Genomic DNA, 20,937 nt, shown 5'->3' on the forward strand with positions numbered 1-20,937 from the left:
AAAGACGTATGCCAAAATAGCAACCAACACCATCTATGGGCCTGAAATGGGCCTCACTTTCTCCTTTTGACTATTCAATATAATCTTAATTTTAAAAAAATATAATGTTACTTTTATAAGTAAAAATAAAAGTATTTTCATTTAAAAATGAGCTGGAAAGTGGTTTTACAAAAGGAACAAATGAATAGATCTTGTAGTAAGGATCCATGGGAACTGACTTCGGCATAGATAAAAATAACCTGTTACAAAGTCTTTCATTTGTTTTAAGCTTCTGCTGAGTTTAATGGTTCCTGGAAATAGTTTTATTTCTAAATATTTGAAATAGTATTGTAATCTTGTTAATATATTTGCTGTACTCAGCAGCCCCACTTTTTGGTAATGTGGCATGTGCTGCTCCTTCTGGCTGGAATGCTCTTCTTCTCTCTCATCTAATGAATACCTGCTCTTTCTTCAGATCTTAGCTCTGGTGTCAGCCACTTCTGCACAAAGGCCTTCTCTGACTTTCTTACTGCAGCCAAATTTTTCTGACACATTCTTACCCCTTTATATAGAATGTATTACAGTTGCCATTTTTAATCTATTTTGTGACTGCTTGACTACTGCCTGACTCCCCATGAACTGTGAAACCCACGAGGGCAGGATTTTGTTCACCACTGTATTCTAGGCTACCGCAGTGCCCAGTGCCTAGCAGGCCTTTAATACATATTAATGAGCTACTCTTGCAGCTTCTGCAGAGGTTCTCTGTACTTGTTTTATGATGAACCCACATGTCACACCAAGATCCTGGGATGTCTTTTAGTCAATTATATGTTCAAGATTTAGATCAGATTTTGTCCACTTCTTTAAAATAGTCATTCTTAGAATTCACATACTAAGGTATAACAATTGTAAGAATAGGCTTATAAAGACTAAAGTAACTGACCCCTAAGACTGGGATGAACACAAATAAAGGGTAGCCTGGCTGCCAATCTTAAGCCCTTCCCACGCCTATGGCAAGTCTTGGAGCGAGTGGGATGTTCTAGTAGCATTCTGAAGGTGGAGCAATGAAAGAGGGAGGCTCAGCCCCCTCCAAAGTATAGCCATACACCCCTCACTCATTCTGTCCCACTCCAACCTGCCAACAACCCTCCTGGGTTCAAGCAATTCCTGTGCCTCAGCCTCTAAAGTAGCTGGGATTACAGGCGTGTGCCATCATGCCCAGCTAATTTTTGTATTTTCTGTAGAGATGACATTTTGCCATGGTGGCCAGGCTGGTCTCAAACTCCTGACCTCAAGTGATCCGCCTGCCTTGGCCTCCCAAAGTGCTGGGATTACAGGCGTGAGCCACCGCACTCGGCCTATTTTTAAGGCTTCTAATAAAAGTCCTCACTTAACAGCAACCCAGTTTGAGTAGCAAAGGCCTACTGATACTCTTCTCTGTAAAGGAACCCTTTTCAGGGCTGGCTTTTGCTGGCAGCTGCTTCTGTAGACCATGGCGTAAGTCAGGAAGCTGCCTGAGCCCAGGGTATGCATAAGGCAGGGCAGCCATCTGGGAGCAATGTAAGCAGCTGGCCCAACAGGAAAGGCATAATCACTTGGTATAACAACCTTGTCAATACCAGTGGGCAAACATTTTTAGCTGGGAGACTTACCCAAACTTTGTCTCCTGGACTCTTTTTCTGATGGCCAAGGAGATGTATAAAACCAACCCAATCAAAATAAATCCACAAAAGCAGCCAAAGATGATGAGCACAGGATCTGCGTTGCCAGGCGCCGGAGTTGAAGAGGGGGCATAATCTACCCAACCTGGTGAAATACCAGTAGACCAATCATGGGTTTGAAATATATGAGAAACACTGGCTTGTAACAGGGAAGAACAAATAGTCAAAGCTTTCAGAACTCAGTTAAATCTTTTATAACCTACAAATATAGGCAGGCCTCACTTTGTGTAAGCTGAGACCATGCGAAGAGATCTTAATAACTGATGGGAAACTAGCTTGATTTACTCATTCCACAACATATACACAGATCAAAATGTCACACTGTACTCCACAGGTATATACAATTTTTCAATTATTAATTAAAAATAGTAATTTTAAAATCAATGAGAAAACTCATGTCGTTATACATGTACAAGAAAATAACAAAATTACAACTAATATTTACTTCTACTGTAGTTTAAAATGTTAGAAACATGAAAAATTAAAGTGTCATTTCTTTGTAAAAAAACGATCGAGAGTAGGTTAAATAGTTTGCCTTCTAGTCATGTAACTTATGATACAGAGAAAATATAGTTTCTCTGTTTCGAAGAATTGTCACATTCCTTTCTAAGTTTGGATCGACTGCTAATGTTTTAGCTTTTGTTCTTTCAATGTTGTAAAATATCTCCCAGTATTCCTTCAATGCTGTTTTTTGACAGTGTCGCTTTCTCTGGGACATTTTCAACCTTTTTGTCACAACCTCTTGATGTATGTGCATAAGTTCACCTTCACTAAGGACCGCTGGTTCACATCTGAAGTTTATCAGCGGGGGCAGTTATCAACTTCCCACAGTCTTGCATTCAATTCAAATTTTACGTTGAACACTATCACTTTGCATTTCTTTACTGCACTTTTACCTTTGTTCACCAACTCCCTCTTTCAATTACCCATTTCTGTAAAATGTCATGTGGGTTTGTCCCTGGGAGACAAGGAGGCAACACAGCCACATGTCTCCGCAAGGTGGGCACAAAAAGAATGACAAAGGCGCAGTGACCAATCACAACAGACTTTGAAAGAAATGATGCCGTTGGTCATGATAGGATGTGCATCTGTTATTTCTACGATGGTTGGTGGCCTGAAGAGCCAGCAGCCCGAGTTTATGCTTTATGCCGTTATGGTTAATATAGAATGGTAACTAAAATTTGAACTATATTTTTGGGGAATGGGTTTTAACCGTGGTAATTGAAATTTGTGCATACTGGAGCCCTGCAAGGTAAGGACTGCCTGCATAGCAAACATGGCTTCCCCACGTTGGCCAGGTTGGTCTGGGACTCCTGACCTCAAGTGATCCAACCGCCTCGGCCTCCGAAAGTGCCGGGATTATAGGCATGAGCCACTGCGCCCAGCCTAAACTCCGATTTTTTTAAGCTGTCCCTTTAGAATCAGAATCTCATTGTCTTTGTTCTTGTTTTGTTTTGTTTTGTTTTGGAGATGGGGGTCTCACTCTGTCACCCAGCCAGGAGTACAATGGTGTGATCTTGGCTCACTGCAACCTCCACCTCCTGGGCTCAAGCTATCCTCCCAAGTAGCTGGGACCACAGGCGCATGCCACCACACCCTGCTAATTTTTGTTGTTGTCGTTATTTTAGATAGAGATGGGGTTTCACCATGTTGGCTAGGCTGGTCTTGAACTCCTGAGTTCAAGTGATCTGCCTGCCTTGGCCTCCCAAAGTGTTGGAATTACAGGCGTGAGTCACTGCGTCCAGCCAGAATCTCAGGGTCGTTGAATTTCTACCAGGTAGACACATCTTGCCTCCCCATCACCAGTTACTAATGTTTCCCAGAAACTGTGCCTATGTGCTGCAGGAACGTAATATGGTTCCATTTCAGCACCAAAAGGGAGAGCAAGTTTCAGGGTCACTGGGAACAGACAGGTGGGAACTCAATCATTTGCTCACAAGTTCTGTCTGCTATTGGGTACAAAGGTCATGTTTGGCAAAAACTTAATGTATAAGCACACTGATCTAGATGCCTATGCATGGACTTTATGACAGCCGTTTAACATTAAACAACCTAGGGCAGGTGAGAGTCAAACAAAGGTGGGTCCATTGGGTTATGGAGTGAGCACAGCACTTGGTTCACTTGGGGTACCACAGTGGCACTGTGCCAAAGGACATTCCAGCAACATGCAAAAGCCAACACGCATGGCTGGGCATTTAGCTCCGTGGGCCCAGGGCAGTCTGAGGATGGCTTCCATAGGAAATATTTCATGTTCCGTGCAGACCAAAGCACAAAGCATGTTACCCAAGGCTTGAATGGGTAAAAACATGGCAAAGCAGTACTGTTTCAAACACAGCAAAACAAGCAACAGCAAATAAACTGTCCCAATTGTAGACAGCTAAGGGTTAGCTATATTGCCTGTCTAAAATTCAGTCATGTACAGTATACATCATTGCAACTAAGTTCAATAAGTAAAGCCAAAGTTGGCATCTGAAAAGACTAATCTTTCAAGTAAGTTATTACCATTAATAGTAACTACAGGAGGGACCTATGGGTATCAGCAGTTCTGTAAAGCATGTTATCATATCATATCTTTATCATTGGAAAAATTATTTTTGATTCTTATTTTTCCCTTCTTTTTTTTTTTTTTTCTTTTTTTGAGACAGGGTCTCACTCTGTTACCTAGCTAGACCACAGTGGTGTGATCATAACTCACTGCAATCTCTGCCTCCTAGGTTCAAGCACTTCTCCCACCTCAGCCTCCCAAGTAGCTGGGACAACAGGCATGATCCACCATGCCCAGCAAATTTTAAAAATACATATATTTTTTGTAGAGACAGGGTCTCACTATGTTGCCCATTGCCCAGGTTGGTCTCAAACTCCTCCTGCTTTTGCCTCCTGAAGTGTTGAGATAAGCCCAGCCTTATTTTTCATTCTTTAATCAGCCATCCATCCCCCAGGTTACTTTCTGGCAATCTGCACTGCCTGGACCATCACATCCTATCAGCCCTTACTGGGTATAGCTCTCACCGTGTGCAGGGATAAATATTTTCACTGGATCACTGAAGGGCCCAACTCCCCCTTTGGTGACGGCTGCAATCCTCACTGTGCACGTAGCATTGTGGACTTGAACAGAGATCCGAGCTCGGCTGCCATTCTGGCCAACTTCCTCCAAGAGCTCTTTCTGGAGACAGAGAGGAAGAGAGGAAATGAAAACACTGAGGTCTGGGCAAACTGCAGGCGCATCTACAGTTCCTTCTGAGAGAAGCCATCCCGCCCACGTCCGAGGCCAGAAGCCACACTTCCACAGCATTCCTTTGTCACTCAGGCCATGGCCAATGGAACCAAAAGTCAGGTAGGGACAGGATGTAACATCAAGTTTTGGGGGGCATTGGCAAGCTAGGGCCATGAGGGCATGGCACTTAGAGTGGTCCTAAAGAAGCTTCTGGAAGAGAGGGAGCACGTAGCAGATGCACCCAGACGGCAGAGCAAGCCTGACTCCTCAAGCCCTCGATCCTCAGAACCACCCACATCACAATACGCCAGTCACACTGTCCCTTGACATTGTCCACCTGCCACCTGCCCTTGAACCAGCACAAGTGGGCTCCTGTTCCTTGAAATTATTAGAATTTTGACTAAAATCTACCTGGAAGAGGGCACTGACACTTTTTTTTTCTTTCAGTGTGACAAATGTACAACTTGCTCAATTTTCAAAACTCTGGTTTTACTTTTATTTGTATGTTATTTTAAAGTCACTGTCATTCAAATAAAGAGAAAAAAATAACCAGAACTAAGGGTTTATACAACACCTTCCTCCCCTTTTCCAAACCTCTGTAATCATAATGTTCTCTGGCGTAGGAAACTAATTTTGTGTTTGGACCGGCTTTTCAAATGGAAATTGTAGGGGTTGTGAAAGCTGAAATGAAGTTCTAGGAACATGTCTTTATCTCTGAATTTTGGAAATTTGATTTCAGAGACAGAAAGAGATCTCAGGTCATGCAGGTCACAGATGTCACAGGTCACAGATGTCACAGGTCATCAATGAACAGCAAAGGCAGTGCTATTGGTAACTTTATTTCCTGGTCACTCACTCTCAAGCCAGTCACTTTCCTAGCAATGGTGAAGGATAGAACCATCTCAACCCTTAAGTAGAGAGCAGTCCATCATTCATGACCAAGGGGGCACCTGGGTTGGCCATCCAGAGACTGTTTCTAAATTTAAACAGGCAGTGGACATCATGGCCCAGAAATGCCCCCTGCAGAAAAAAACAAGCAGTTTTCTCTGCTCCCACACCACAAGAGTCAACACAGAAGACTTCTGTGACCTCTGGTCACCAAGAAGTGTATGAGAATTTTTCCCTACCAAAAACCAATCAGTCAATTCCACAGCAGACACCAGCTGAGCATTCTCCAACCCAGTTCAATTCCAACACTATCATCTGGAGATAGTGTCAGATCCCACAGGGTGAGGGCTCAGCCCCCAAGAGTTCCCCGAGTTTCAGGCACAAATCACAAGCCCCAGGTAGTTTGACCTGTACTTCTGACTGGCTGGCTATATAAATCAGGGACCCCATGACCCCCTCCTTGAGTTTGTTTAATTTGCTAGAGTGGCTCACAGAACTTAGGAAAAGACATTCACTGGTTTATTATTTTTTTCTTTTTTCTTTCTTTTTTTTTTTTTTGAGACGGAGTCTTGCTCTGTCACCCAGGCTGGAGTGCAGTAGCGCTATCTCAGCTCACTGCAACCTCCACCTCCCAGGTCCAAGCAATTCTCCTTCCTCAGCCTCCTGAGTAGCTGGGACTACAGGTGCACACCACCACACCAAGCTAATTTTTGTATTTTCAGTAGAGATGGGGTTTCACCATGTTGGCCATGATGGTCTCGATCTCTTGACCTGGTGATCCACCTGCCTCAGCCTCCCAAAGTGCTGGGATTACAGGCGTGACCCACCATGCCTGGTCACTGGTTTATTATTAAGGATATTGCAGAAGATACAGATGAAGAGCTATACAGGGCAAGGCACATGGGAAGGGGTGCAGAGCTTTCATGCCCGCCCTGGGTGCACCACCCTCTGGAAACCTCCACGTATTCCACTACCTGGAAGCTCTCTGAACCCCATCCTCATGGGCCTTTCATGGAGGCTCCATTGGATAGGCGTGATTGACAACCATGTAGAATTGTGATTGGACAAAAAAGGCATGATCTAGTACTATTAGACTGAGCGAGGAAACCCAACAAGACCTATCTGTTCAGATTCTTCTTGGCCTCTCTGTGCGTGGCTCCTTCCTCCAGGGAATGGAAACAGGACTCCTTCCAAAATGTGAGTCTTATGACTTCTAATCAGATCAGGTAGGTCAAAGAATTTCTTTATGGATGAGGGCAGGGGAAAATTAGAGCCCTGCCTTGGGGAGACAAAGGAGTACATGAAAGGAGGGCAGGAGAAGATCAGCAAGAGAGATTCTGTTTTCTGAGGCCTAAAGTGCCCAAACATTATAGCAAAAGACCGTCTTTCACCGTTAAAGCTCTGAAGCTACTTCAGAAACCAAGGACAAAAGGGCAATACTTCAACAAAAGATATGCTTGTTGTTTTAGTCCCTTAGGAAACAACAAGGGCTATGGGAGTAATAAGCCAGGACCCCGGGATGGAAAGCTCCCCTCCACACACATTATATATATATTGTATGTGTACACACACAACCAGACACACAGTATATCGTAATATCACACCCCCAGACAAGGGATGAAAGGGAAAATATGACCGTTAAGAATGTTGGCTTTTCTACCCCACTGGACTCTGAGTCTATGAGATTTGCCATAGACTTTTTTTTGTTAATTAAGTGAACAAATTAATAATTAACCTTTTTAAAAATATTCTGGTGATATCTTTTTCAGAAATACAGCATTGGGCTGGGCGAGGTGGCTCACACCTGTAATCCCAGCACTTTGAGAGGCTGAGGTGGGCAGATAACCTGAGGTCAGGAGTTCGAAGCCAGCCAGGCCAACATGGCAAAACTCCATCTCTACTAAAAATACAAAAATTAGCTGGGTGTAGTGGCATGCATCTGTAATCTCAGCTACTCGGGTGGCTGAGACAGGAGAAAAGCATTAACCCAGGACACGGAGGATGCAGTGAGCCAAGATCACGCCACTGCACTCCAGCCTGAGACTCCATTTCAAAACAAGCAACAAAAAAACAAAAATAGAGCATTGTATTTACTGCAGACTAGTTTTGATTATGAGTTAGTTGGTCATTCTGTGTTTAATTTGGGAGCGGGGCAGAAAATCATCAGGTAGAGTAACTCCATGGACCAAACCCCCATGGTTATGGAGCCGTTTGGTGACTCAGGCCATTGCTGAGACATAACTAACACATCGGCTTCACAGTAGACAGCTCCTCCAAAGGACAAGCCTCACGGCCTGATGCGGAACACGGGCCTGCTTCTGGCTGCAGGCTCAAATATGATACCTCACTTATGAGAGAATCATCTCAAAATAAGAGGAATTACACGATTGGGAAAGAATTAAATGAATAGAAGAATAGAAACCTTAACAAAAACAAATTATTCTTTTGGAAATAAACATTCAAGTAGGCTATAATACAGTTTGAGCATCCCATATCCCAAAATCTGAAATCTGAAATGTTCCAAAATCCAAAACTTTTTGAGCACTGACATGACACAAAGGAAATGCTAAGTAAATAAGTTGAGATTTAGGATGCCCAACTGGTAAATATAATGCAAATATTCCAAAATCAGAAAGAATCCACAATCTGAAACACTTCTGGTCCCCAGACACTTTAGATAACGGATACTTAACCTGTGTCTACTCACTTAGGGCCTATGACTCAGTAGGAAACCCCAGAAAGGTTACTTTTTAAATTTCCACTTCTTATTCTCCTAAGTGAGTTAACAAATGTGTAACAGTGCCTGGCCCAGAGCAAATGCTCCCACCGTTCGATGATGGCCAGCATCATAGCCGTTGCCATCATTCTGAATATCAAAATATGACAAAGATGCTGGCCAGTGTTTATCAGTCACACATTTTGGAGATGGTCAAGGGTTATCATATTTTAGGGGTGGAATTATAATAAATGTTGCCATAGTGATTAGAAAGATATATGACATATATTTTAAAAGAGGTTTAACAATTTTCTCTAAGGATATCCTTAAATGGTAAACTTAAATATAGTTTTAAAATGATTCATGTTTTTTTAAAATGGATGTAATTTATCCATACTGTTTTGGTGCCAAGTATGTAAAGAACGGTGTGCCCCAATTCATATCCCCAAGTATTTAAGTCTGATTTTTCAAGTTGTCAGAGAAATCCACTAAAATCAGATGCACACAGGCGCTACCCCATGTGTATTATCTCTGGTGCTGTCAGGGTACAGATCACATAAGTTGGGGACATTTCTCTGACATGAGGTGGTCTGGTCATGGGGTGTATGCCACGGGCCAACTGCATATTTTTCATTGAGTGAGTTTTCATTTTTCACCAACACCAGGTTCATAGCCTCAAGGACTTAAACATCTGAAAGCATTTCCTGGTAATAAAATCAGATTTATAATATGGCACTTGATTGCAACTTTACTTACATGTAAGATAAGACACAGTGGATCTTGACAGTCAGAAAAGTAATAACACATCTTTGGAAAGTCAATTTGTTTTTTATCCTATGTGTGGCATTAGAGTTAGGCAGGGCAACTGCGGTGGTACTTGTTTTCAATGATCAAAAGACTTAAATATCCCCAACTACTTTATAAGAATTCACAACCCGTCCAGGAGTGGTGGCTCACGCCTGTAATCCCAGCACTTTGGGAGGCTGAGGCGGGTGGATCACGAGGTCAGGAGATCGAGACCATCCTGGCTAACACGGTGAAACCCCGTCTCTACTAAAAATACAAAAAATTAGCCGGGCATGGTGGCGGGCGCCTGTAGTCCCAGCTACTCGGGAGGCTGAGGCAGGAGAATGGCGTGAACCTGGAAGGCGGAACTTGCAGTGAGTGGAGACCGCGCCACTGCACTCCAGCCTGGGTGACAGAGCGAGACTCCGTCTAAAAAAAAAAAAAAAAGAATTCACAACCCTATAACTCGTAACTGCATTTAAGACTCTGGCCTATTCTATAACCTCAATGAGATAAAAGTTTCTGTCTCATGACAACAACAAAGGTGACTTGTTCAAAGGGGTTTCAAATTCACAGGTATCAACACAAAACTCTCACATCTAACTCTTCAAAACACGTCCTGTTCTTCCTTCTTTCTACGGAGAGGCCACACTGTGGAATTTGAATGAGGCTGTATTATGAAGAAAGCCAAGGGCGCCTGGGAACGAGTAGGGGGGTTCTGAAAAGCCCTGGTTTTGGAGTCAGTCGGAGTGAGGTTTTTAGCCCACCTTTATGACTCTGCGGCAGTTACCCAGCATCTCTGAGCTTTAGTTTCCTCAACTGAAAATTGAGCATATTATCTTTCTCACAGTGTTTTTTGAGATAGAGTCTCGCTCTGTCCCCTAGGCTGGAGTGCAGTGGCGCCATCTTGGCTTACTGCAACCTCCGCCTCCTAGATTCAAGCGATTCTCCTGCCTCAGCTGCCCAAGTAGCTGGGACTACAGGTGCCCGCCACCAGGCTGGGCTAATTTTTGTATTTTTAGTAAAGACAGGGTTTCACCATGTTGGCTAGGCTGGTCTCGAACTCCTAACCTCAGGTGATCCACCTGCCTTGGCCTCCCAAAGTGCTGAGATTATAGGCGTGAGCCACCACGCCTGGCCTCACAGTTAAGGGTTAAATGAGTTCCTTTATGTCAAACACATAGTACACGATCTGGCATGCTGCCAGTAATCAGTGGTGGCTATGATTATTCTTATATCATGTTCAAGGTGGTGCTACAGTTGGGTCTTCTTTCCCTGTAAATAAATACAAAACCTTCTTACAGAATTGAGCTTGTGGTATCTTTCAAGTCTTAGTGCATTAGAGAAAATCATCAAGGCTGTCTAGTTCCCCAAACCAAGAAGCTTATTTGACCTACTCATGGAGTTTACCTCCATGTTAAGTTTCTCCTCCAGGCAAAATGTACCCTGTTTGATCAATCCCTGGGTTTCAGAAGAGGTTCAGATCCCTGGCTGGCCATGAGAACCTTGCCTATTCCTCATACTTTAAGACAACACCAGTTCAAATGCTCTGCTCTCCTTTGACAGTGAGAAAGAGGGAGAAAAGGAGACAGGAAGAGGCGGTGGGCACATGCCAACATCCAGGCACACAGCTCTGCTCATTAGGGGAGCTTGTTAGGAGGCTGAGGTCTTGGGCCAAGTACACTGCAGCTTCCCTGAGTCTCCAAAGAACTTGGTTCTCTGGGAGGCAGATGCTGCAGTGAGCCGAGATCGTGCCACTGCATTCCAGCCTGAATGACAGAGTGAGACTCTGTCTCAAAAAAAAAAAAAAAAAAGTTAGTTCTATATATCATGCTGTTTCAAGGCTATAATAATCTCTGCTATGAGACTTCCTTCTAAGATCTATACCTTTGAAAACGAAGAGTAAAGTAGCATTAGAGCAATAAACCCAAAGCAACAAACTCCATAAAAACCGCACGTATAAAAATGTGTCTCTGCCTAACATTTAGGCGATTCTGGGTCAAAGTTAAAAAGAGTTATTTTCTGTTGAACTTCAAAGAGGCTTGAACTTGCCAGTATACACGGTGGGCCTTCAAGGTGGTATAATATGCAATATTTTGTAATTCTATTTGCTCACTGAACTCTTTTTTCACAGAAGATCCACTGACACTTTACGGGAATGAGGGTGGGTTGGGAAATACTAGTCCACACTTAATAAAAGACTGTCCCATTCACGGAGAGAAATTCTCCAGCTGGTTTAGATGGTGCAGCTGGGCCCACACATCAAATCCATAGTGCCACAAATGCCTACAAAGCAAGGTCAAAGCCCTGTGTTCAGACAGTACAAAGACGAGCAAGACCTGCCTCCAACTTCAAAGAGAACACATTGTATTTGTTCCTTATCTTTGGATTTTAAACTCTGATTTGGAAGGCAAGGAATCGCAAGAAAAATAGGACAAAAAAGGTAGGTATCATCGTTTGAGATATAATAAATATCCATTCAGTAAAGATCAAAGGATTCTTAGTCTGAAAGTGACATGACTGCTGTGGGAATGCAAAGCTACAAACCTGTCTTCTGTGTAGCTGCGATAAGCCAAGGAAAAACGACTGCCAAGAAAGTTCTGAAACTGCATGCACATGAAAAACCCCACCCTTAATTACAGTTATAATGAGAAATATCTTTCAAAAATATCCAACTGCTCTGTCCTGCATAAGGAAGTAGCTTTAGTATCAGTTATCTAAAAATGAAAATGAACGGATAATTTTGAGACAAGGTTTTGTCTAAGCTTTGCCCTTCTGAGATGAAGGAAATTGAAGGAAATCAAAGTGACAGATGCCAAGATCATCTTAAACTTCCTTTTGGGTGTGGGTTTCAGGGGACTCCCAGGGTCCGCCTTTCTTCCATGTTCTTATTTGTCCCTAGTTTTGGATCATAAGCTTGAAACTTGGCTGCATCAGAGAATGTTTTCCAAAGTAAAGTGAGCCACTGTGTCTTTGTGGTCACAAGACTGTCATGATGCATAAATATAGTGTAAAGCATAATAAAATGATCTCACTGGGATGATCTGGCATCCCTAAGGAGGTAAGTGACTGGAAAGGTCACAGCCTTAACTGTGGCAGTTCTGTTCTCCCTGCAGAGGGGACCGTTCTGAACAAAGGGCAATGAGAATGCACAGCCTAGCTGAGTGCTAATGGCATTTAGTGCACAAGGCTCTCCAGCCACAGTCATTCATAAGGTTTTCATCATTGCTGCCCTTCAGAACGCCTCGGCTCAAGAGGCCCCCTTCAGAAAAGCAGCTTTCACCCATGCCAGAAGTAGAAGGAGAAAGGATGACCTGCAGCTCTTTAAACAAACTGGCTTGTTTTTAGACAGCCTAAGTGTCCGCTGGTAATCACTATTTTCTGCCAAATAGAGAAAGATAAAATTCCTACTGAACCTTTATGCTTAGTATAGCTATACCAAGCATTCGGCATTGTGAACAAAAGCCTTTCTCTCAAAGAGGCATTTGATTCCTGCAACTCAGCCAATGGAGAAATGCAGTTAATCCAGAGGCACCTCGCACAAATGCCTTGGGACAAAAGACAAAAGGAAAGGCTGCTTCTCTCGCAGCTGTGACTTTTAAGCAGGATTGGTACTTAAAATGAATTAATACCATGATCATTTACTATGAGGCAGAACAACATGGACTTCTAAGCCTTCTTTTTCTCTACTTCCATCACCTACTGCTTCCAACAGTCTGCTTCCTGATAGGTAAACTGAGGCAGGGAAATTAAAATAAATTTTAAGTGTCCTTTCAGAAAATGGCAGTTTTGATAAATGCTGGATGATATGTGGCTAAAAATGATTACAACAAAGCTTGAGCATCATCAGTGGATGCATCTGCTCACCCATTCACCCTGTTCATCTCTATATGCAGCATCTATATCTGATGCTCCATATAGATGCCATGAAGAAGCTAAAATTTGGATCTATTATATGGTTTGGCTGTGTCCCCACCCAAACCTCATTTTGACTTGTAGCGCCATGGGAGGGTCCTGGTGGGAGGTAATTGAGTCATGGGGGCGGGGTTTTCCCGTGCTGTTCTCTTGACAGTGAGTCTCGTGAGATCCTATGGTTTTATAAAGGGGAGTTCCCCTGCACACTCTCTTGCCTGCCACCATGTAAGACGTGCCTTTGCTCCTTCTCTGCCTCCTGCCATGATTGTGAGGGCTCCCCAGCCATGTGGAACTGTGAGTCCATTAAACCTATTTTTCTTTATAATTACCTAGTCTCAGGTATGTCTTTATTAGCAGTGTGAAAACAGACTAATACAATCTGTCACTAGGGTTAGATTGATCAGGAATATGGCAACACAGAAGAAGCATGTTTTCCATGATCACAGTAAAGAAGAGACAGACTTGATAATGAAACCAGTGCATCTGCCCTTCCACGGATGTTCTGTGTCACAAAAGGAGGCAGCAATACCCCACTCTCTTCCTTTCCCAGGTGGGAAGGGAACCTGTCTAGAAGCTGCCCACCTAATCACACCCAGGCATCATCACCCAGCTGCCTTTCCTGCTGCTATATTGGGTCCAGGGTTCACATCACAGCAGTGGTCTTTAGACTTCATAGAAATCAAAATCAAATGTCCCTCTGGGTTTGACTGGAGTCATGCCTAGCAAAGTCATTGGAAGGGCACTGGCTGGTACTTGGGGAGGAAGCCACTATTTCGCACATAGATTCCCTTTGCCTTTTGTTTGCCACTGTGAAATGAAACCAGTACTTACACTAGAGAGTCTTCACTGAACTTGCCAGCTTTAGCAAAAATCTAAAGGATCTTGCCAGCTTTAGATTGATTATAAGGCAGGAATTACCTGACATATTGATGCTCCCCTACCATACCCCTACCCAGTTCCAAGCACACAGTGGTATTCCAAATAAACATTGTGGATGATTCTGATATACATTTTCTGGGAGCAAGAAAACCTCTGTAGCTGGCAGGAGCCTGCTGCTGAGTTGCCTGCTCAGTCTTGGAAGACCAGAGTGGAATGTGCTCAGCAAATATGCTCTGGTGGAAAGAAGGCAGGTTGGAAGGTTACTTATATCAGCAAACTCAATGTAATTATTCATGAAAGGAGAATCATCTAGGTCATCATCATGATCTGTAAGTCTCAAGTTGTGCTCCTGAGCTCATGCTTATCATTGGCTCCCCTGCTATCAACAAATTTCTACCTGCCTTGGCTTCACTTTCAGGGCCCTGCATTTTAGGGTCAGAACTCCTCAATCCAGCTTCATCTCACACCTCGCTCTCACAAAAGCGTTATGTTCCAGACCTTCAAGTGAGTCAGAACTTAAAGCTGCCACGTTGTGCCTTCTCTCATGTTATCTTTTCCCATCTGAGACTCCTCAAATTTCATCTGTCAAAATTACTCTAAGCTGTGATGGTTAATATTATGTGTCAACTTGACTGGGTGACAGAGGTGCCCAGCTATGTGGCTCAACATGATTTCTGGGTGTGTCTGTGAAGGTGTTTCCAGTGAGATTATTATTTGAAACAGGGGACTCATAATGCAGACTGCCCTCTTCAGTGTGGCTGGGCCTCACTCAATCCATTGAGGGCCTGACAAGAACAAAAGGTAAAGAAAGGAGGAATTCTCCCCTTTTCTTCTGCCTGAATGCTTGAGCTGAGACATCAGTACTCTCCTATCCTTGGACTGAGATCTACACCACTGCCCCTGTTCTCAGGCCTTCAGACTCTGACTAAATTACACCACTGGCTCCTGGGTCTCCAGCTTCCAGATGGCAGATCGTGAGACTTCTCAGCCTCTGTAATTGCATGAGTCAATTTCTTATCATAAATCTCCTTCTATACATACATGTTCAATTAGCTGTTTCTCTAAAGAATCTTGACTAACACACAAGCCCAATTCAAGTACCACCTTTTCTGGGAGAGGCAGTCTGCCACAGGCTCCAGGCATCTTTGTTCATCCTTGCTGAGTGTGACAAACTGCAAGGCCTAACCATCCCCAACCCCGAGCCATGCTGGGGCTAGTCACGTGGGCAGTGAAGTAGGTCAAGGTGGCCACAGCATGACGACCGTGCAGCTGCACAGAGGATCAGCTTGTTTGCTGCTCACTACACAGGGTGCTGAGCCCTTGACCCTAGCACCCTCAGGTGCACAATCCACCAAGTGGGTACATCACATCGCCCAATGGGACTTGGTGGAGCAGGGAACCTGTGCCACCTGGCTGATGCACCTGGTTGTGTTATGTAGTGTCAGACTGCATGTCCTGATCCAGTAATTCTGATGTCTAATTTCGGCTTGTCTGCAGCTGTGCCAGGCTGGCCAGAGAGCTTGCTTGGTCTCCTCCTTTGGTGTCTGCTTACTTCTTGCCATTCTCTATGAGGATGAGGTTATTCCCTTATCTTCTTCTTTTGCAAAGTCCCATGAAATTTCCAAAAGGCCATGAATTGCTGGACTGCTAAGCCCTGTAGCTCCCTGACCTAATGCTACAACTTGGGTAGTCCACACTGTCATGCTATAAGAGCCTAAATTCCGTGAGGGCAAAAGTCAGGTGATAACAGAGGATGAATTCTATGTCTATCTCATGAATAAGTAAAAGAATGAATGAATGAATGAATGAGTAAGTGAGGAAAGTCCCAAAAGATTCCTTAGAATTTTGTAACTGTTCAGTCACCTCTAATATTTACTATATTCTTTATGTTCCCCTGAAAGATGCCTTGCCTAACTCAATCACACCAGGTCTTTTCAAAACCAAATGAAAGCTTCTAAAACTGAAGTAAACCAGCAAGTTGAAAGGAGATGACTAATCGTGCTCTTCTAGGGTTTAGACTTACGGAAATCCCTGCACTCTGCCACACGTGGGATATCCGGTAGCCCACCAGTTCTCCATCCTGCTGCTTAGTCGGAGGCTTCATCCATCTGATGTCCACATTATCACTAGATTCATTCAGAAACACAGTGACATTTAAAGGTGCTACTGATGGGGCTACAAAAGAAAAAAGGAGAGAAGAATGAAGAACCACAAAGCACACACAGATGTATTCTCATCTGGGTTTTCAAGTGTTTGGTTTTCAAATGCTCTATGAAAAGCACTCAAATGAGACCAAGACTTATAGCACATTTTCACCTTTTCAACTAAGATTTTCACTGAGATATCAATGAGTTTTAAATAAGTGAGCCCTTTTAGGTTACTGAAGCCTAGAAATTCATTTCTTAAGTTGAAAATATCAGCCAGAACATAGTGAGACCCTTTCTACAAAACAAAACAAAAAACTAAAAAATTAGCTGACTGCTTGGTGCACATCTGTAGTTCCAGTCCCTCAGGAGACAGGCAGGAGGATTCCTTGAGCCCAGGAGGTTGAGGCTACAGTGAGACATGATCATACCACTGCACTTCAGCCTGGGCAGAAAAAGCAAGCAAGGAAGAAAAGAAGGAAAGAAAGAGAAAGAGAAAGAAAAGAAGAAAATGTTGGCCAGGTATGGTGGCTCATGCCTATAATCCCAGCACTTTGGGAGGCCAGAGGGAGAGGATTGCTTGAGGTCAGGAGTTTGAGACCAGCCTGGACAACATAGTGAGACTCCAATCACCACTAAAAATAAAAAATTAGCTGGGTGTGATGGCACAGGTGTGTAGTCCCAGCTACTTGAGTGGCTGAGGAAAGATCACTTGACCCTGGAAAGTCAAGGCTGCAGTGAGCCGTAATTGCACCACTGCACTCTAGCCTGGGTGACAGGGCAAGACCCTATCTCAAAAGAAAAAAAAAAAAAAAAAAGGAAATTTCATGAGCACCTAAAGTAAAATAGCAAAGAAGAAGAAGGCAGGGAAGGTAGGGTGGGTGGTGCTCTGGACTCCTGGGGAAGTGAAGCAGACACAACTTGAACAATGTTCTCCAGCATAAACCTGTGGGGCAGAAAGTTAACATGGCCGGCTAGAGATCAGCTTGGTGGCATTTGAGATGCACAAGGTAGGAAACACTGCTGAGCTCAGAATGCAGCCACCATTTTAAAGTCCAGAGGCAAGTTACTGACAGTCTGAACAGAGCTAATCTGTCAACACATTTAAAAAGTGCGTGTGTGTGTGTGTGTGTGTGTGTGCACGAGTGTACGTGTATAAAATAATTTGGGAAACAAGTCAAGATCATTACTACAGTCTTTTTTGGGAGAGAATAACTTAACTATATCTATTAAAATTGAAAATAATATGCTCTCTGACCAAATATTTTATTTCCAGGAATTTAATCTGTAGGTGATGTTATATTCATTGCAGCATAATAGTGACAAATAGAAATAAATGCAATGCTTGGTCAATAATTATGATATAATCTGGGAGATGGAGGTTGCAGTGAGCCAAGATCATGCCACTGCACTTCAGCCTGGGCAACAGAGTGAGACTCTGTCTCAAATAATAATAATAATACAAATTTTGATACATTTTCCAATGGAATACTTACTACCTCGTCACTGGAAAGAATTAGGTCATGTGTATTGATATAAAAAAATCCAATGGGGGAAAAATCAGATTGTAAAAAGTATATAGATCCATTTTAGAAATTAAAACAATAAACCTTCTATATCTAGAAAGAATAATAACAATTAGAATAATATACACCAAACTGTTGCCTGTAGTTGAATGAGGGGAGGTTAAATTCTATATTTCAGATATGTGTGAAAGGATACTATAACCCTCTTTTTCTCTGCTGATTCCAGAAACAGTAATCATGAAGTTAAAATGAATTTCAGCTTAGAAAACATCACACAACTAAAGCTGCCTATGAAATCAGTCGCACACTTTCAAACCTGTTGTAGAATTTGTGGATAAATATGGCCAACACAACATGTCTGTATGTCTGCCTCCTCCCAAAACCCCTCTATGATGGCAATAAAGAATTTAAAAAGATATAAACTCACAAGGCAAAGAGGAGTCAACAGTAGAAGAGAGATTTCAACACATATTTGAAAGCTGAAAAAGAGATGAAGAAAGTATAATTAACTCAGCAAGCCAATATTCTCCCAAAGAATCACAGAGCAGCTCAGAAGCTGTGGGCCCAGGTAGTAAAATGGGGACTAAAACTGGAAAGAATGATTGGAAGTCTGATTAACAAATAGTTGTGTCTCTGCTGGGCACAGTGGCTCACGCCTGTAATCCCAGCATTTTGGGAGGCCGAGGCGGGTGGATCACGAGGTCAGGAGATCGAGACCATCCTGGCCAACACGGTGAAACCCCGTCTCTACTAAAAATACAAAAAATTAGCCGGGCGTGGTGGCGGGCACCTGTAGTCCCAGCTACTCAGGAGGCTGAGGCAGGAGAATGGCGTGAACTCAGGAGGCGGAGCTTGCAGTGAGCCGAGATTGTGCCACTGCAGTCCGGCCTGGGCAAAAGAGCAAGACTCCGTCTCAAAAAAAAAAAAAAAAAAGAAAAAAAGAAATAGTTGCGTCTCAAAGTCTGTTTTCTCCATGCCTACACACCTGGCAAGTATGCCCTCAAATATCCATAGGACACAGGGTGATTTATTCTCTGAAGCAGAAAGCCACTAAACTTAGGGCACCTGTAGAATGGAGGCATGATAAGGAGCCAGGCTGAAAACTGGGAAAATAAGTGAAAGTTTATATACTAAATAACAAGGACTCTACCTTCCCCTCCTCCCCCACTTGGCTACTAGAATATCAGCAGCCACGTTTAATTCCTGGAGCAGGACACTTCTTTTCTAGAGGAAGTGAGCGGCTACAGAGGAAAGAAACCAATTTTGACAGTTGGGGGGTATCGTATCTAGATCAAAACACTTAGGTCACTGTCCGATCACCTATAGTGAAGCCTACAAGCTCTGCCCATACCCACAGAGTTCCAATCAAATCAATGATTCTTCACTCTTCCATAGGAGCAGACAGCAGAAATTAGCAGAGGTCTGGGGAAGCCTCCCCACTGAATATCAGGGACCAAACAAAACCACACAGAACAGAGGGCTTAGAGGAGACAAAGCTAGTGTAGGGAACTAGAGAGACTAAAGACAAACAAACAAAAAATAATTGAGATATCCAGAAAAGACTCTTATGATTGAGAACCAGAAAAAAATTTTCAATGAAAAAAACTTGAAATTAGCAACATGATAAGTAAAATAAAATATTTAATAGAAGAATTGGAAGATAAATCAAGTAAATCTCCAAGAAGGTAGAATAAAAAGGCAAAGAAAATAGGCCAATTTGAAAAAAGAAAATTGAGGAAGCAATCGAAGAGGTCTAATTAACAATCGTCTAACACAATTTCTGGAAAAAACAGAGAGTGGAACATTTCCAAAGGAAAAAAAAAAGTTTAAGGACCAAAAGACTTGCATTTCCAGATCAAAGGGGCCACTGAATGCCCTTGATGACCAAAACAAATTGCACATCACAGCTTATCACAGAACCAGGATTAAAGAGAAAAGATATTTTAAAAACTAAAACTGAAAAACAGTTCACATAGAAAACTTAAGTATCAGAATTTTCCACAGCAACCCATGAAGCTAAAAAATGATACAAAAACACCTTTAAACTTCTGAGGGAAAATAATTTCAACCTAAATTTCTATATTTGGAAAAATTACTAAGCCAGTATTATATAAGGACATGCAAGTTCCCACAATCTTTACTTTTTATGTATACATTCTGTGGAAGCTAATTGAGAATGGGCTCCATGAAAACGAGGGCATAAACTAAGAAAGGCAAATACCCAGGAGAAGGCACCAGAATCCTTAGGATGCCTCTAAAGGAAAATAGAAAAAGAACCACACGAAACAATTAAAGGTAATGGTATCCAGGCTTCACATGGGGGAAGAATAGTGCCTGTTCCCATCAATCAGACTGGAAAATCTAATGATTCAAGAAGCACTGAGTAGGGCACACAGAATGGTCTTGTGTCAGCAGTGGGTAATAACCGACCTGAGACTGAGCCCTGCTCAGGTTCTGCCTAATAAATCTTAAAAGCAAGACCCTACAGGATTAAACAGTTTCCCACTAGCTTAACTGTGTCTCAAAACAAAGCTCACTATTTACAGAAATACAAGAATATCTAGCATCCAACACTGTAAAATTCTCAATGTCTGTAATCCGATCAAACATTATCAGGCGTGCAAAGAACCTGAAAAATACTACCTAGAGTGGAAACATAAATGAATCAGTTGAAACCACCCACAGATAACATAGATGTTAGGATAGCAAACAAAGACATTGCAACAGTTATGAAAAGGCTGGGCACGGTGGCTCATGCCTATAATCCCCTATTATAGGCTCATGCCTATAAACATTTTGGGAGGCTGAGGTGGGAAGATCATTTGAGGTCAGGAGTTTGAGAGCAGCCTGGGCAAAATAGTGAGACCCTGTTTCTATAAACAAACAAACAAAAAACACGCTGGGTGTGGTGGCTCATGCCTGTTATCCCAGCACTTTGGGAGGCCAAGGCAGGCAGATCACCTGAGGTCAGGAGTTCAAGACCAGCCTAACATGGAGAAACCCCATCTCTACTAAAAATACAAAATTAGCTGGGCGTGGTGGTGCATGCCTGTAATCCCAGCTACTCAGGAGGCTGAGGCAGGAGAATTGCTTGAACCCAGGAGGCAGATGTTGCGGTGAGCCGAGATTACACCATTGCACTCCAGCCTGGGCAACGAGAGTGAAACTC

The 20,937-nt window shown here is 42.9% G+C and overlaps 1 protein-coding gene across 3 annotated transcripts in view; it reads right to left on the reverse strand.

Moving 5' to 3' along the window:
• The window catches only part of MERTK (MER proto-oncogene, tyrosine kinase), a 146,290-nt gene that overhangs the window by 31,219 nt on the left and 94,134 nt on the right, over positions 1-20,937 (reverse strand). For all 3 annotated transcript variants that reach the window (XM_515690.8, XM_054678732.2, XM_024354491.3), the window contains 3 exons: positions 16,122-16,273; positions 4,710-4,863; positions 1,632-1,785 (listed from right to left, as the gene is read on the reverse strand). In XM_515690.8, coding sequence (XP_515690.5) covers positions 1,632-1,785; positions 4,710-4,863; positions 16,122-16,273 — 460 coding nt within the window. The remainder of the gene's footprint in view (positions 1-1,631; positions 1,786-4,709; positions 4,864-16,121; positions 16,274-20,937) is intronic.

The sequence above is a fragment of the Pan troglodytes genome, chromosome 12 (genome assembly GCF_028858775.2).
Source record: "Pan troglodytes isolate AG18354 chromosome 12, NHGRI_mPanTro3-v2.0_pri, whole genome shotgun sequence".
Classification (NCBI taxonomy): Eukaryota; Metazoa; Chordata; class Mammalia; order Primates; family Hominidae; genus Pan; species Pan troglodytes.